General features: G+C 47.1%; 1 protein-coding gene across 2 annotated transcripts; it reads left to right on the top strand.

Annotated features, from left to right (window-relative positions):
* The first annotated feature begins 181 nt into the window (after nucleotides 1-181).
* LOC126543671 (tubulin beta chain-like) lies at nucleotides 182-14,013 on the top strand. Of its 2 annotated transcripts, none has more exons than XM_050190778.3 (6): nucleotides 182-334; nucleotides 4,472-4,580; nucleotides 5,158-5,265; nucleotides 8,058-8,502; nucleotides 8,966-9,402; nucleotides 13,688-14,013. In XM_050190778.3, the coding sequence occupies exons 1-6, from the start codon at nucleotides 278-280 to the stop codon at nucleotides 13,867-13,869; spliced, it is 1,338 nt and encodes a 445-aa protein (XP_050046735.1). In that variant the 5' UTR covers nucleotides 182-277; the 3' UTR covers nucleotides 13,870-14,013. The 2 variants fall into 2 exon arrangements, with proteins under 2 accessions (XP_050046735.1, XP_050046734.1); XM_050190777.3 differs by having other exon boundaries at nucleotides 183-334; nucleotides 5,155-5,265.
* Nucleotides 14,014-14,324: the final 311 nt, after the last annotated feature.

Genomic DNA, 14,324 nt, shown 5'->3' with positions numbered 1-14,324 from the left:
TGGCGTACGCGCGAAAAGCCCTCTTTCATTTTCGAAACCGAAACGAAACAGCAGCCGCCGCGCGCCACCGCTGGACATGTCGCGGCCTCGTCATGCGAAATATTTCCGCCAATCACAAAGCGCACTTTTGATCTGAGCTCGCTGACTGGCTGCCGAGACTAGTCGAACCAGTAAAAACCAGTTGGGCCATTGAGACCCCGTGCACTCAGTCTGTACGTTCGGGTAGGCTACGTGCAGCATCAGTTCTGTCTTCCTTGCCCTCCATCTGTACAACAAGATGCGTGAAATTGTTCACATCCAGGCCGGCCAGTGCGGAAACCAAATCGGAGCCAAGGTAATTTACCAGCAGCTTTTACCGATTCAGTTCTGTAGTGGGCAGGTGCACCGGGTGTGGGCGCGGTTAGGCCTAGCTCTACGTCAAAAGCGCCCCTCCTTTTAAAACCATGCCATGCCTCTCGATCGAGACCGGATGTAGTCTTATTGCTAGTGTACCTCGAGGTGTATTTTCAAGCTTTTTCATGCCTAGTGCAAATATTCCAGCAATCGGCTGTGTGCGGTGTATTGTGCTGAAACTGCCAAAGCAACGAGCGGAGGCCCCACCCGCTGACAATGCCGGCGCGATGACCTGGTTGTGTGGGTGACCGTTGCAGCGGCGCTCACGGTCGTGACTCGGTGCAAGAGAGGAACGACCTTCGTGCCTAGTTAGTTTAGGCCTCGGCAGTTCCCCTGCGGTGTTCGCTCCCGTCTAATTGGGGACAGCGCCGGTCTTTCGTTCACGGAAAAAAGCGGCATGCCGCGTGAAATTGCAACTTTCACGCGTAGGCCTGACTCCTAGGCGCTGCATGCATGGAGGCAGATCTTGCTCATGGCGTATGCACGTACCGTGACAGGCTCGTGTACGTCCCCATTAGTGTAACTGACTCGCCCGTTTTGCCGTGCGTAGAGTCCGGCTTTCGATTTGCGATTACTTTTAAGCCCTGTGTATCGTGCAAATTTTCTCGAATGGCGATCTCACTCTATCGCCAGAGTACCCCATTTACTGTAGATGCGGAACGATCTTTAACTTCAGCTTTCTTTGCGTCGTTACCTTTTCTCTTTCAAGTCTGCTTGTTATCTTCTTTAAACCGGTTACCTTTCGTAGAGCCATCCTTTTCTACCAGTACCTATCGGCCATTGTGGCCGCCCGGCGTATTTCCTTGTTTGGCGTCCATTTTGTCTAGCTGCGCTTGCTAAATTAGTAACGCCGGTCTGTCTCCTTACAAGGCGATGCGTAGGCAGCTGGTTTGGCGTTGCGGCGTTTTATAAGGGGCTCTCGGATGCTTCCTGCAGCGAAAAAAAAATCTCGTCTGCTGCCAAGAAAACGCGCGCTGTTCCCGCCCCGCCCGGCATGTTTCAAATTGCGTGTCGTTGATTGGCTCTGTGAATTGGCTCTTTGACCAATGGCGTCGCGGTCTTGCAGATATTGAAATCGGCTTCCCGCCGCTTGACCGTTAAGTCTTGCGCGGGCTTTCGTGTCTAACCGCCGCCTGCGTAATTAGCGGTGCGAATTTTTCTTTTGACCGACCAAACAAAATGCGCGGAAGTTCATTTACGAGCTCAGTGGTGTTGCAAGGCTGGGCGTGGTAGTTGGAATAGCATTATTAGGATACAGCGCTGCAAAATTTTGACGCGTGTCGTGAATGAAGCGGTTAACTAGTCCATTTCATGAACACCTTTCACATGTTTCTCGTGCTTTCCATTTAGTTCAGTGCACGTGAATGTTTCGTAAACCTGTGCCGTGCTGTATCCCAATTTCATTTAGGTCTTGGCTAGCCATTGTTTTGCCGCTGATACGGCTTGCGGTTTCCGATCGTAGGCGGTATCGCGCATTGCTGCTGCTTCAGATACCTGCTCGGTGGTGGTCGGCTTACGTGGCCCTAGATGCTGTAGGACTTGTTTTTGACGTGCTCCGCCTCGGAGGGATGTCGCAATATCCGATCGATTGTCTAATTACCCGTCAAGTTCCATCAATAAAGCAGCCGTTGAGCGACGTTCGAGGTTTTTGAGAACAAAAACGGCTGTTCATACTGTCGTACTAACGCCAGCGGAGAGGGTTGTAGATGCGGACTTTAGGCGTCACATTGGAGTTTGCGACTATTAGCGGGCGTGGCACGCGTTCAGAACGTTGCTCACGTTAAATTTTCTGGTGCAGTCCCCTGTTTCAATCTGGCAGCACAAAATCGGGAAGCATTTTCGAAAAATTCAGGCTCGCGTTATGTCCTTTCCGGACTCGTAGGACTTGACCGGTTCTGTTCAAGATAAATGTGGCCCTGTGAAACATGCCGCAAAGTGCCAACTAATGGATTTTCAACTCGGGTGATCTCTTTATTGCCTTCAGCTTCATATTGGATAGAGAATGCACAGTATAAAATTATTTCTTTGGTACTTCATTTCAAATGCTTCCACTTGCAAAGCATGTCTGGTTAAGCATACTGTCAATTTATGCTATTCACTTTGCAGCCCTTGCTGTGCACAATAAGCATTAAATGCAAATGATAGTACAGTGTTCCATCCTATTTACCTTGGTGGGAGCTTTTCAGTTATGCACTTCGGGGCAATATGCAGCTGAATGTGGCTGTTTCCTTTCAGAGTGCACATTTTTCCAAAAATCCAAGGGTGTTTTGTAAACTGTGGTCAAGTATGCACAAATTGAAAATAAAGTGCAAGCCAGCACACTTGCAGTTAAGCGTGACATAGCAAACTTCAATAATCCAAACGACGTGGTGAGGAAATTTTACTCGCAAACAACTCTGCACTTGCTCCAGCTTGCTTGGGTTGTGTTGCTATATTCATTCAGCCCACAGAGCACCTTTGAATACATGCCCAAGCCTGTCCCGCTCCCATGTGACCATGTGCTGCATCGTGATGCGTACCTCGTGATAATTTAGCTAAAACACAAACCCAGAGGAAAGAACAGCGGGCGTGCCATCAATTGAAGTTTCATTTGGTTAATGATTGTTTATGTACTAAAACTCCCGCTACATGCGAAGAACCCTGTACAGAAAAAAAGCCGCAGATCCCACGCCCTATGGGAATCGATATTATGCAAAGCAGTGTGTGGGGACCATGAGAGCACCAAGAATTAGGCAGCTGTTTCATGACCTACATGACGCGCACGTCATGATACTTATGCCATGACCAATCATTTATGTTCCTCATACTCTTGTCGTACTATACCACTTTTGGTACGTGCCAAGTTAACAAAACAACCCTGGGAGGTACGAAGACATAGCCAGCTAGGTACTGTCAAAGTCGCAAGTGTGTACCAAGAAATCTAAGCCAACCCTCTTTAGCACTTCACAACTGTTTTGGAGCAGCATGACTGCCAGACATATACTGTATGGCCGTCACCTTGCTCCAAAAGTTTTCTCCTGAAGTGAGAGGGACGGCCCGTCAGCTTTTTTCTCTTTTCCATCTTTTACGAAATGACCCTTCAGTTGACAGTAACGCTCATGTTGTGCTCTTCCTGGCATATTTTTGTCTGTGTACACACATTTTGCCTTGAATCAACACCGGCTAGCTTGCTCAGCCCGCTCATCAAAACATGCACCACCTAGGAACTGACACCGGCTGTAGAAAAGCTACTTGGCAATAAGAGGCTTGACAGTATTTCTTGTATGCTTTCGAAGTCGGATGCCTTCATTAAACACAATAAAATTAAGTTGTGAATTTCATCTCTGTACTCCTTTAACCGTGCTTATTAAACTTGCTTTTCTGTGTATAACGTATGCATCTTGTGAGTGTTGCGTGTCCCTTCTTTCTGCCCTGAATGACATCAATAGCTGCTTACGCTGAAAATCTCAAAGTTGACTCGCACAAGGAAAGGGGCTTCCCAATGAATCATTGCAGTGTGCTTGAATACAATGAACATTCGGCCAGTGAGCTAGAGCCAATGCTCTGTGAATCTAGCTTGGCAGTCCTCTGTGCAGATAGCGACTTCTGATTAGATTGCCGTGTAACATTCATGTTCAAGGAAACCTTCAGCCGGCATAGCTGCCTCTTCTCGGGGTTAGTCAAGCAGCTTGTTTTCACGTATCTCTGTACTTCTACTGCCTCTCGTTGAACTTGAGTGCCTAGCTTGCTATCGGCCTGCAAGGTCTGCATACCATGCAACTGAATCATCGGGTACAAAGTGCGGCTGGCACGTTTGCCCTGTTTCCATATTTGGCTTGTATTGTCCCCCACTTCGGGTGTGTGGGAGGGGGGGGGCATTGCTGGTATAATTTTCAATATCCTAATGATTTAAATGTTAACATTTAGAGCTTTCTCGCTTTCTAGATTATAAACCATGCTGAGCTGTTACTGTATTGGTTTGCATGTAATGGGGTAGCGATCACACCTCTTCTCAAATCTGTAGCACGAACTGCAAGAAAGTGTTCAACTCTGATTACTTGTAAATGCAAGACTTGTATACGAAATGTCTTTATTGCAGTTTTGGGAAGTGATCTCCGATGAGCACGGCATTGATCCCACTGGAAGCTACCACGGGGACTCCGACTTGCAGCTGGAACGCATCAATGTCTACTACAATGAGGCTTCCGGTGAGCCTTGTGCCTTGTTTGATAGCCTAGTTGCTTGCTCAGCTCAGCCGTAGGTGCTGGCTCCAGAGCTTGCGGGGATGCTACCCTCGTGTCCCCTAACGTTTTCCCTGCACGGTTCTCATTTTTCCATGCATCCTGCTTCTCCGCATAGCACACATTGTGCTGTAAGTTGTAGCTGCACGGTAGTACATGCTTCTGCCGACAATATGAACTACTGCCAACGTACTGTGCTCCTCTTGCTGATCCCCTTGGCTTCTGGCGTCAAGCAGAACTTGAGTAGCCTACAGACTACTGCACTCTTGCTATATGAATGGCGATACGAGGCAACCAACAATTCTGCAACTTTGTTGTGCTGCTTGTGGCTCTTGGGAATGACAGGTTCACTCTTGAGTTGGCAACCTCATTAGTACTACTGTATGCTGCTGCTTGCATAGCCAACTTACTGCAACACCTCGCAGCTCCCTCTGGATTCTATCCTGGCCAGTCCTAATGTACTGTAGACTGTCATCTCTTGCTTTGTGCTATGTTTCTTGTGCCTGGTTTGTGAGTTTGTCTATCTGCTTTCTCGGTGGAGGAGGCAAATACGTGCCGCGTGCCATCCTCGTGGATCTGGAGCCCGGCACCATGGACTCCGTACGGTCTGGACCTTTCGGCCAGCTCTTCAGGCCAGACAACTTCGTCTTCGGTATGTACTCTTCATTTGGCGCAGTCAAAGCTGGCCATCACACCACCCTAAATTTTAGTGCAAGTTGTATGTGACCTTTCTCTGTGACAAGATGAGGCAAGGAGTGTCAATTAAATTTGAGGGAGTTGCATTTTAGCATTGGGCATTACAATAACCACAGGCACGGTGATTGTGCCCTAGACTGCAATTCATACTCTTCAACTGTCATTGGTAATAGATGTCTTTGGCAAAGCTGAACGTAAAAAGTTCAGCATGAGCCAACAAATCACCTGGCCCTACATGTCTTGTCCTGCAAGTTCATATCAGTGCTGCAATAAAGAACAATGCGCGCTCGCACCACTGATAACTGTTGATAAAACAATTGGAATGTACAGTGATCGATAACACAATTGGTACGTGCAGCAGATCCAACCTACGAAATGATCCTAGCTTGAATGGAGGCACTCCACAAACATCTGCACTGGTAAATTACCCATTTAAGTAACAAGTTAATAAAGGTAATGCTGGCATAGTGTAAAATTATGTACGGATGAAAAAGGGCATGTCAGAAAGAGCGCTCTTCCCGTTTTCTCCTTTTCCTCTCTAAGGTAGCTTTACATTGCGCCACATTTTAGTTGTGCACCTGCCCGCCAAACGTAGTAACCCAGGGTGAGAGGCTTGGTAAGCCTGAAAATGCCTCAATATGAGGCTGGGGTTGACCACGCCTTCTTGCTGTGACATAGGTTTTGACTACTCTGTTCTAGATAACAGTTAGTGACGTGCATCCTGTCGTGGAAGAGCAAGCCACTTGACAAATTCCGCAGCAGCTCAAATAAAGGGAGCGGTGACTTTCATTTGGTCTTCTAATAATCTAGTTATTACTGCAACACTGAAGCAAATTGAGTTTCTCAAGACTGTAAATACAACCACGAAGTTTAGTGATTAAATAGTATCCCTTCACAGTTTCAACTGGCATGGTTTTGCACATCGCAGCTGGTAGCATATTCTTAGCGTAGACCATGCCCCCATTGCTTTACTTTAGTGCATGGTGTTTGCGAGATGGGGCAGTGTGGATAAAACGGTGCGCTAAAGGCAAGCCAGAAACTGCGTTGGTTCTGTGCTCGTTTGTCCAGTGCCTCTTTGATGTGACAGCATTGTTTCGAATGCTTGTTGTTTAGCTTATATCTTCAAAAGAATCAATGAAGAGGGGATGGCACTAAACACCTGAACTCCTGTGTTCAGGTATAAAGGAGTTCGAAGTTAAATGCGCGTCACTTCAGGTGGTAGCATTTATTTCTTTTTACCAGCATTTAAGTACTTGTTTTTTCTCAATAAGCACATCTTATTTAACTTATTCAGCTACTTGTAGTGCAGAAAATGGTCACCTTTATTTTCTTGTCATCAAATTTGGTAAAAGTGCTACCAACGCCAGCAATGACAACTAAATACTGAATTGAGTAAAGCTTTGTCGCTTATGTAGTCTATGTGACCTAAGTAGTGACCCAGGAAAAATGCTATGCAAATAATGTTGGGGAAGTAATGTTCAAAAACCTGCATAAAGTGAACCAAAATTTGAACCTTATTTCGTAAATCCAAACGTATTGCATCAGTTTCTTTTGACCTAGTTTTGTTACATACTTCTGTGCAAGGAATGAGTCTGAAAAGTCAAGGTTTGCATTCCATAGGTGGTGCAAAATCTCGTTTTGAGCACAACTCTTTTGAACCATGTGAAAGATGTTAAAGACAACCCAGGCAATAGGCTGGGGAATTGCACACACCCTTGTAAATTAACGTAGCGTAAGCTCTACGTTAATTTACAAGGGTGTGTGAACATTACTTCCCCAACATTATTCGCATAGCATTTTTCCTGGGTCACTGCTTAGGTCACATAGAACCTCAACCATTTATTTGGGTTCCTTGGGTTCGTCAGATTCTGAATCCTGATAATCGGGCTTGTCTGGGAAGGTGTGCATTATTCATGTAATGAAACTCTCGTTACTTGGGACTACTCTCGGAGCTTGGCACCTCAAATGTGAGGCAGACACGGCATCTGTCGAAACGGAAAAGGCAGAGCTCCCATTGCCAATCATCAGTGGAAATTAATTGTATGTGGATGGCAGCGACGCCAGAGCACTTCGTGAATATTTGTGCCTTTGCAACCTTCATTCTTGCATTTCCTGCTGCACGTAGCACCGTGTCGGTCGCATGCCTTTATAGCTGAGTAGTCGCCATCTATGAGCCTGTCGATAGCGACCGCTGTTTCAAACTGTAGTTGAGTTTCGACTCGGCGTGTGCGTTGGCCACACTCCTTCAGAACTGCAAGGTCGCCGTGGAATGTTGCGTCGACAGCAGCCATGGTTTCTTCCGCAGCGGTTGTGGCAAACAGTTCCGTTCTTACTCTGCGCAACGCTGTTGAGGATGAAAAGCACATTTCTACATCGTGACGGGCAACGACTTGGTGACGGTAGCGAAAAAATGGGATGTGCACACGGTAGTGAAATGCCACACTGTGAAGGAAATTGTGAGGCCTTTGCTGTCGCGAGATGACAATTGCAGTTTCTGCACTGCTTTTGTGGAAAGTAGAAACAGGATTTGCTGACCTATCCAGTAAATAAAAGAGTGTTGATGTAGTAAGCATTTGCTTATTGTTTTCTTGATACCCTCAATATTTCGGCATTTGGTTCATTCGGACATTTTTCTCAGTCCTGTGCATTTGGAATTGACCAAGGTTTTACTCTATGCACATACATCTATGCTGCAAGTTTCTGTTCCCATTGTATTTGTCTAACCTCCCCTGTTCTTCCTACTTCCAGGCCAGAGCGGCGCGGGGAACAACTGGGCCAAGGGCCACTACACAGAGGGTGCCGAGCTCGTGGACTCCGTGCTCGACGTCGTCCGCAAGGAAGCCGAGGGCTGTGACTGCCTGCAGGGCTTCCAGCTAACACACTCGCTCGGAGGGGGCACCGGCTCGGGCATGGGCACCCTGCTCATCTCGAAGATCCGTGAGGAGTACCCGGATCGGATCATGAACACTTTCTCGGTCGTCCCCTCGCCAAAGGTCTCCGACACGGTGGTTGAGCCCTACAATGCAACCCTCTCGGTCCACCAGCTGGTGGAGAACACGGACGAGACATTCTGCATCGACAACGAGGCTCTGTACGACATCTGCTTCCGCACGCTGAAGCTGACCACGCCCACATACGGAGACCTCAACCACCTCGTGTCTGCAACCATGTCTGGCGTCACAACCTGCCTTAGGTGGGTCTATTAGTAATCTCGCCAAGACTACTTGGTGACTGGTACCATACATTATTTCTCTCGGAGAAATCGGAACTCTAGAGGAAAGGTTTGGGATAGTAAATTGAGGGGACAACTATTCTGAATTAGCCTACCAACACTGCACTAAAAAGATAACTGGAAGGTGCAGAGGTCATTTGGTGTGGCCATCTTTCATTCTGGTCCTGTTAAGTTTTAACCATGAGGCACAGCAATACAAGATGCATGGATGGGTGCCAATTCGTCATTTAAGCCCAACTTATCTAAATGGCATTATTGTCCTCATTACTGTGCAAAATAGTTGCTTAGCAATATTTTCTCCATGCAAAGGTTGTATTTGGAGGTCTACTTTTGTTGGCTTTATTCTTTGGTCTCTCTTAACACCTCAATCTCTAACCAATCGCTGTTGGTTCCTTTTTTTTTTTTTGTGTGTGCGTCCCCTCAGGTTCCCAGGCCAGCTGAATGCTGACCTGCGCAAGCTTGCAGTCAACATGGTTCCCTTCCCTCGCCTGCACTTTTTCATGCCTGGCTTCGCGCCCCTCACCGCCCGTGGCTCGCAGCAGTACCGCGCTCTGACGGTGCCCGAGCTGACCCAGCAGATGTTCGACGCCAAGAACATGATGGCCGCCTGCGACCCCAGGCACGGCCGGTACCTCACGGTGGCAGCCATCTTCCGCGGCCGCATGAGCATGCGCGAGGTCGACGAGCAGATGCTCAACGTGCAGAACAAGAACTCCTCCTACTTCGTCGAGTGGATCCCGAACAACGTCAAGACCGCCGTCTGCGACATTCCGCCCCGTGGTCTCAAGATGTCAGCCACATTCATTGGGAACAGCACTGCCATCCAGGAGCTCTTCAAACGAATCTCCGAACAGTTCACAGGTGGGTGCAAGGCATGAGGCTCCTTACAGGGTAGTGCAGTCTACTAAGGGTTGCCATGACAGTACCAGCAACATTTAGTGCAATTCCACTGTAAGCTATGTTTTTGCGTTCTGTGGCAGTAAAATCCATCATATACTATCCATCATAAGTTACTGTCCCTACCTGCACAATGTGTGCTGGATGACTTGTTGCTCTTCTGAACCTCTACAGTGTTTGTTGAGTAGCTTGTACATGTCTGCGCCTGTGCACTTGATTTGCTTCAAGGAAACTGGCAAGAATGTTTGTGGGTTTTTACGTGTAGCCAGTTTGGGTGTGCAGTTTCCAACGGTACAGCATAGATTGCTTGCTTAAGGGGAGATGTGGGTCTTAAAACCAATTTTGTTAATTTTAGTGTGAACGGGATGATATCTAACAGTATTGTTCAGTTCTTTCTGCTGATTGCAAATATATAATTAGATTTTGTATATCTTCATTAGAACAAATGATGCAAAGTTTTTTATACAGAAATTCAATCAATTTCTTACGGGACTTTTCAAAAACTTAATTTTGTCAAAAGGAAAAACAAAGTATATGGCCAGAACGCCAGAGAGTAGCTCTAGCCGGTGATGCTTTTTTTATTGTTCTCAGTGCAATTATAATGCAAACATAACAGATGTAAACATAATTCAAATATTTCTGCTAATTTTCGTTTGTATTTAGTGGCAATTAAAATTTAGCCGGCAGCTTTAGAAATAAATAAATAGCATCACCGGCTAGATCCATTCGACACAAATATATTGATACCAAACATTTTGCTGGTACTTCGAAACAACATATGAAGATCCCCCGTAAGGCAGTGTGCGGTGTCCAAAAAAATGAAGCTGAGAAAAATGAGTTTGAACTTTCAGTTCACTGTGACTTTTAATGGGCTAACAATATGGCAATATAAATTGCACCACCATGTAGCCCTGTCTTTCAGCAACAAGTTCATGACATATATATGGCCATTTTGCAAAAATAACATTGAGATATTGGTTGCAAAATCATGCATAGTCATTGAAAGCAATGCCAGAAAGCTAGCACCATGAGCTTCACATTCCTATTTTAGTTCCTTGTTGAACAGAAGGCACACAAATGGCATCCCTATGCAAATAAAGTTGTGCAGAGTTCATGGCCACAACAAAATATGTCCTTTCCACAAAGTTTACGGCTACAACAAAAAATTGGGATCAAATCCCAGTGGTGGTCGCCACATTTCAATGGAGCTGAAATGCAAGAAACTTCATGTGCTTGTGTTGTAGCGCTTCCCAAGTGGTCAAAATTGGTCCACAATCAAATCACGGTTTTGGAACGTAAAATCCCAGAATTTAAATTGTAAAAAAAATTTATATCTCTTGCACACTCTCACAATTGTGCATTCAGCAAAAGGTCACACCTATACCTATAAATGCCCAAGACTGTAGGCAGAGTCTGTTGGTGGCTTGTGCCTCTTTGCAAGCTTGTTTATCAAAGCATTTCTGTTTTTGTGATCCTTGTTGGACATGTGAACCTCCGACGATCCTTTCGCGCATGCCACACGTGGAGCACTCCAGCACAAGCTTGGCACAGAGCCCGTACTCCTTGGCGGGGTCCTTCGAAAGCATCAGCGTTTTCTTGGCGCACACGGGACACGGCATAAGTCCAAAAAAGTATTGCACCACGGATAAATCCACGATCGCAAGTTCCGTTCCGCTGTCGCTGACGTCCTCTTTCGTGTCAACACCCAGCAGCTCCAACTTTCGCTCCGTTGCAGACTGCGACGCCGGGCGCGTTTTCGCCTTATCGGCGATCGCTGCGCGCTTGCTTCTTTCTTCGGTCGTGAAGAAAACGGTATCTACACGGTCTGCGCCAACACGCGAGGCGTGGGTGGACGAAGTGTTGATGCTAGACGTACTGGATTGCAGCTCGGAACTCGATCCGGCAGAATCTTCAGGCAGACCAGCAGCCGGCAACTCCGGGTGCACGACAAGCTTATCCGTCTTCTATCGCGCATTCCACGACCGCCATCGCGCCTTGCCGAACGCTTGACGCGTACTAGTCTTCAGACGACGATCTCCTCCAGCCATTCAGGCAGCGAAAAAGACACTTCATCGAACATTGTCGAGAAGCGAGCGGCGCGATGAAACCAGAGACAAACACGCAGCGAGCACGAGAGCGACCAGCCTGTCGGGAACGCGGGAATCTGCACTCAGACGGCGCCAGACCAATAGGAGCGAGGCGCGCGGGGGGTGTGCGTGCTTTGGCCAATCAGCGGCACGGGCGCATCCTTCAGAAATGACGCGATAGCGTCGGTTCCTCCTCACCTACGCCATTTTGAACGGACGCAAAATACGCACAAAGAAAGCAGCTTCCAAACAAGCTCAAAATGGCGCCCGCCGGCCAACTCGTTCGCAAATGACGACGGCGCGAAGTTCGAACATTTTTGGCAATTTTTTGCTAATTCCGCGGCCACCGTGGCCCGTATAAGTGTTTTTTTATTATTTTCTGATTAAATTTAGGTTCTAGATTTCGCGGAGGGATTCTTGAATGTATAAACGTAGCGAAAACGCACTTTTCCGAAAATCGACTTTTTTGCCATTTTTTTGTCATTTCAAGACCCGCGTCTCCCCTTAAATCGCCGGATTGCAAATTTTCTCCGCTAGAAGTGGTACTACAATAACCAACACAAAACTGCTGAACAGCTGTCAGCTGCAAATCTCCAGTAGTTGAAACGTACGACTGGACTTGTCTGGATTTTCATTCGGGGAGTAGTAGCCCCATTGTACGAGTGCCGTACAGCCACAGAGTTGTGTTGTTGACTGCACCGACCCCCAGCATTTGCCGTGATGGAAGCAGTTACTCCTAGCCGGCAGGAGTAACTGCTGGCTAGGAGTATGCCAATGCCAATAGAATGCATATCTGGCACGAGATAACGCACCCAGGCTGCACTTAAATGCGCATTCTGGTAGGAACAGCAAAGGCTCCTACGTGAAGTTCCACCTGGCTGCATTGCGGAGTGAATTTGTGCACTTCTCACCTGGACCGGCTTCTATGCTCGTATTTTACTGTTCCATACATTTTGCAAAAACATTTCTTGGCCAACGTTCAGTACGCGTACGTTGTCAAGCTCCAATCACACAATAAGTTTTCCGACCGCTACATCCCTTGTAAAGAAAGTGCGTGTGGTCGAACAGTATGTGGCGGCCTGCTGCGTCAGCTTCACCCCAATACTTGCCTGCCCCTCAGTGCTCATGAGAGTACAGAGTATCAGTACTGGGCCGGTACGCAGGCGAGTACTGAGTGCAGGTACTCGTCTGCACTCGGTACCAGCAAATCTTTACCCGGTTTGTCGCATGCGGCATTCACAGCTATCGCTGCCAAACCTATCTGGATAAGCATCTTCACCTATCTCTATTGCAGCGCGTAAGGCGTAGTACCATTGGTAGCATACTACATGCTTTTAGTAATCAATAATCCAAACGCGCTGCCGTTCCCATGCTGCATGATCTGGGTGTTTTGTTTTGGCATCATCTGGCGTCTCCCACCAGCTCAATTTAGTTCATTTCGGTTCCTGTCGTCCTCTTGAAACGCCACTCGATAGGAAAACAAAACGGTCTCGGGCTGCCTGGGCACCACCAGCTTCACGTGCATCGGCACCTCGTGCCACGCTCATCCGCACAACGCTCTGCACGACGTAGATGTTAACAATAGTTGTCTGACAAATTTTTTATTTCGGTTCGTGCGTTTTCCCTGTTAGTATAGTTATTTGCACAGTTCTTCTTTTTTTCTTCTTTTTTTTTTTCTTTTTTTTTTTTTTTCCCCCGATGCGGATGAACAAGGTTTTACTGACAGTTCGGTGGGGAGCTACATGAGAGTGTGGAGAGAGACCGCATGTCTGTTCGTGCACAAGTAATTGCATTACAAGTGGTCCAAGCTGTAGTAACCTTCCGTAAAGCAACTTTCCCTGTAACCTTGCCATGGTAGTACACTGCCTGCAGAACTTCCTGAACTAAGTGTATTGTGGGTTTGACCCTTAGCTATGTACTAGCAGCGCTTGAGGCCAAAAGCCAGTTCGTTTACTTCTGCGTTATGTGAATTCTCACTTGCAGTAGCACTTTTCAGAGCATGGGCTCCAAATGAATGACATTTGGCGGAGCGCAAATAGTCTCCCAAAATTCAACGCATGCTTACATTTGCTGTTAGTTCTCCCTTGGCTTGATAAACAAGCAATGTATTGACTGACGTGGACTTGCATTCATTGTGCCATTTTGTACTCCCCTCTGTGCAGCCATGTTCCGCCGCAAAGCTTTCCTCCACTGGTACACTGGCGAGGGCATGGACGAGATGGAGTTCACGGAGGCGGAGTCCAACATGAACGACCTGGTTTCCGAGTATCAGCAGTACCAAGAGGCCACCGCAGACGAGGAGGGAGAGTTCGACGACGAGCCAGAGGCTGATGCCGAAGCTTAGGCACAATTTTTTTGTTTTGTGTTTATCGTTTTTCTTTTTTTTTTCTCGCCGGTGTCCGGCATCCTCCACCCCCTGTTCATTTCTCCCAGTGATTTTTTTTTTTTTGCTTCATTCATGTTCAATAAATTATTTTGTTCAAGCCTACTCCAGTGTTGCACTGTTGTGTTAGCCTGATTCGGCACATTTTGCTGTTATTCGCTTGAGCCTCGACTGGCACTGCAAGACCTTGAAGAAGTCTGGCAATTTGAGCTCTTTCCACGGCGGGTACCAATGCAATCCTTAGCGGGCACGATCATGAGCGTGCCTTCTATGCACTACACTTTTTGGCTGAAAATGGCCCTGTAAGAAAGTGCTACATGCCTACTTTTAATTGGGATTCGTGGTTGTGAAAATGCAACCGGTAGCGCCAGTAGGGGCACAAAGTGCCCCAGGTGTACTAAACTACTATAAAGAAA

This window comes from Dermacentor andersoni, chromosome 10 (genome assembly GCF_023375885.2).
Source record: "Dermacentor andersoni chromosome 10, qqDerAnde1_hic_scaffold, whole genome shotgun sequence".
NCBI classification, from domain to species: domain Eukaryota; kingdom Metazoa; phylum Arthropoda; class Arachnida; order Ixodida; family Ixodidae; genus Dermacentor; species Dermacentor andersoni.
This window is presented reverse-complemented; position numbering and strand designations above follow the sequence as displayed.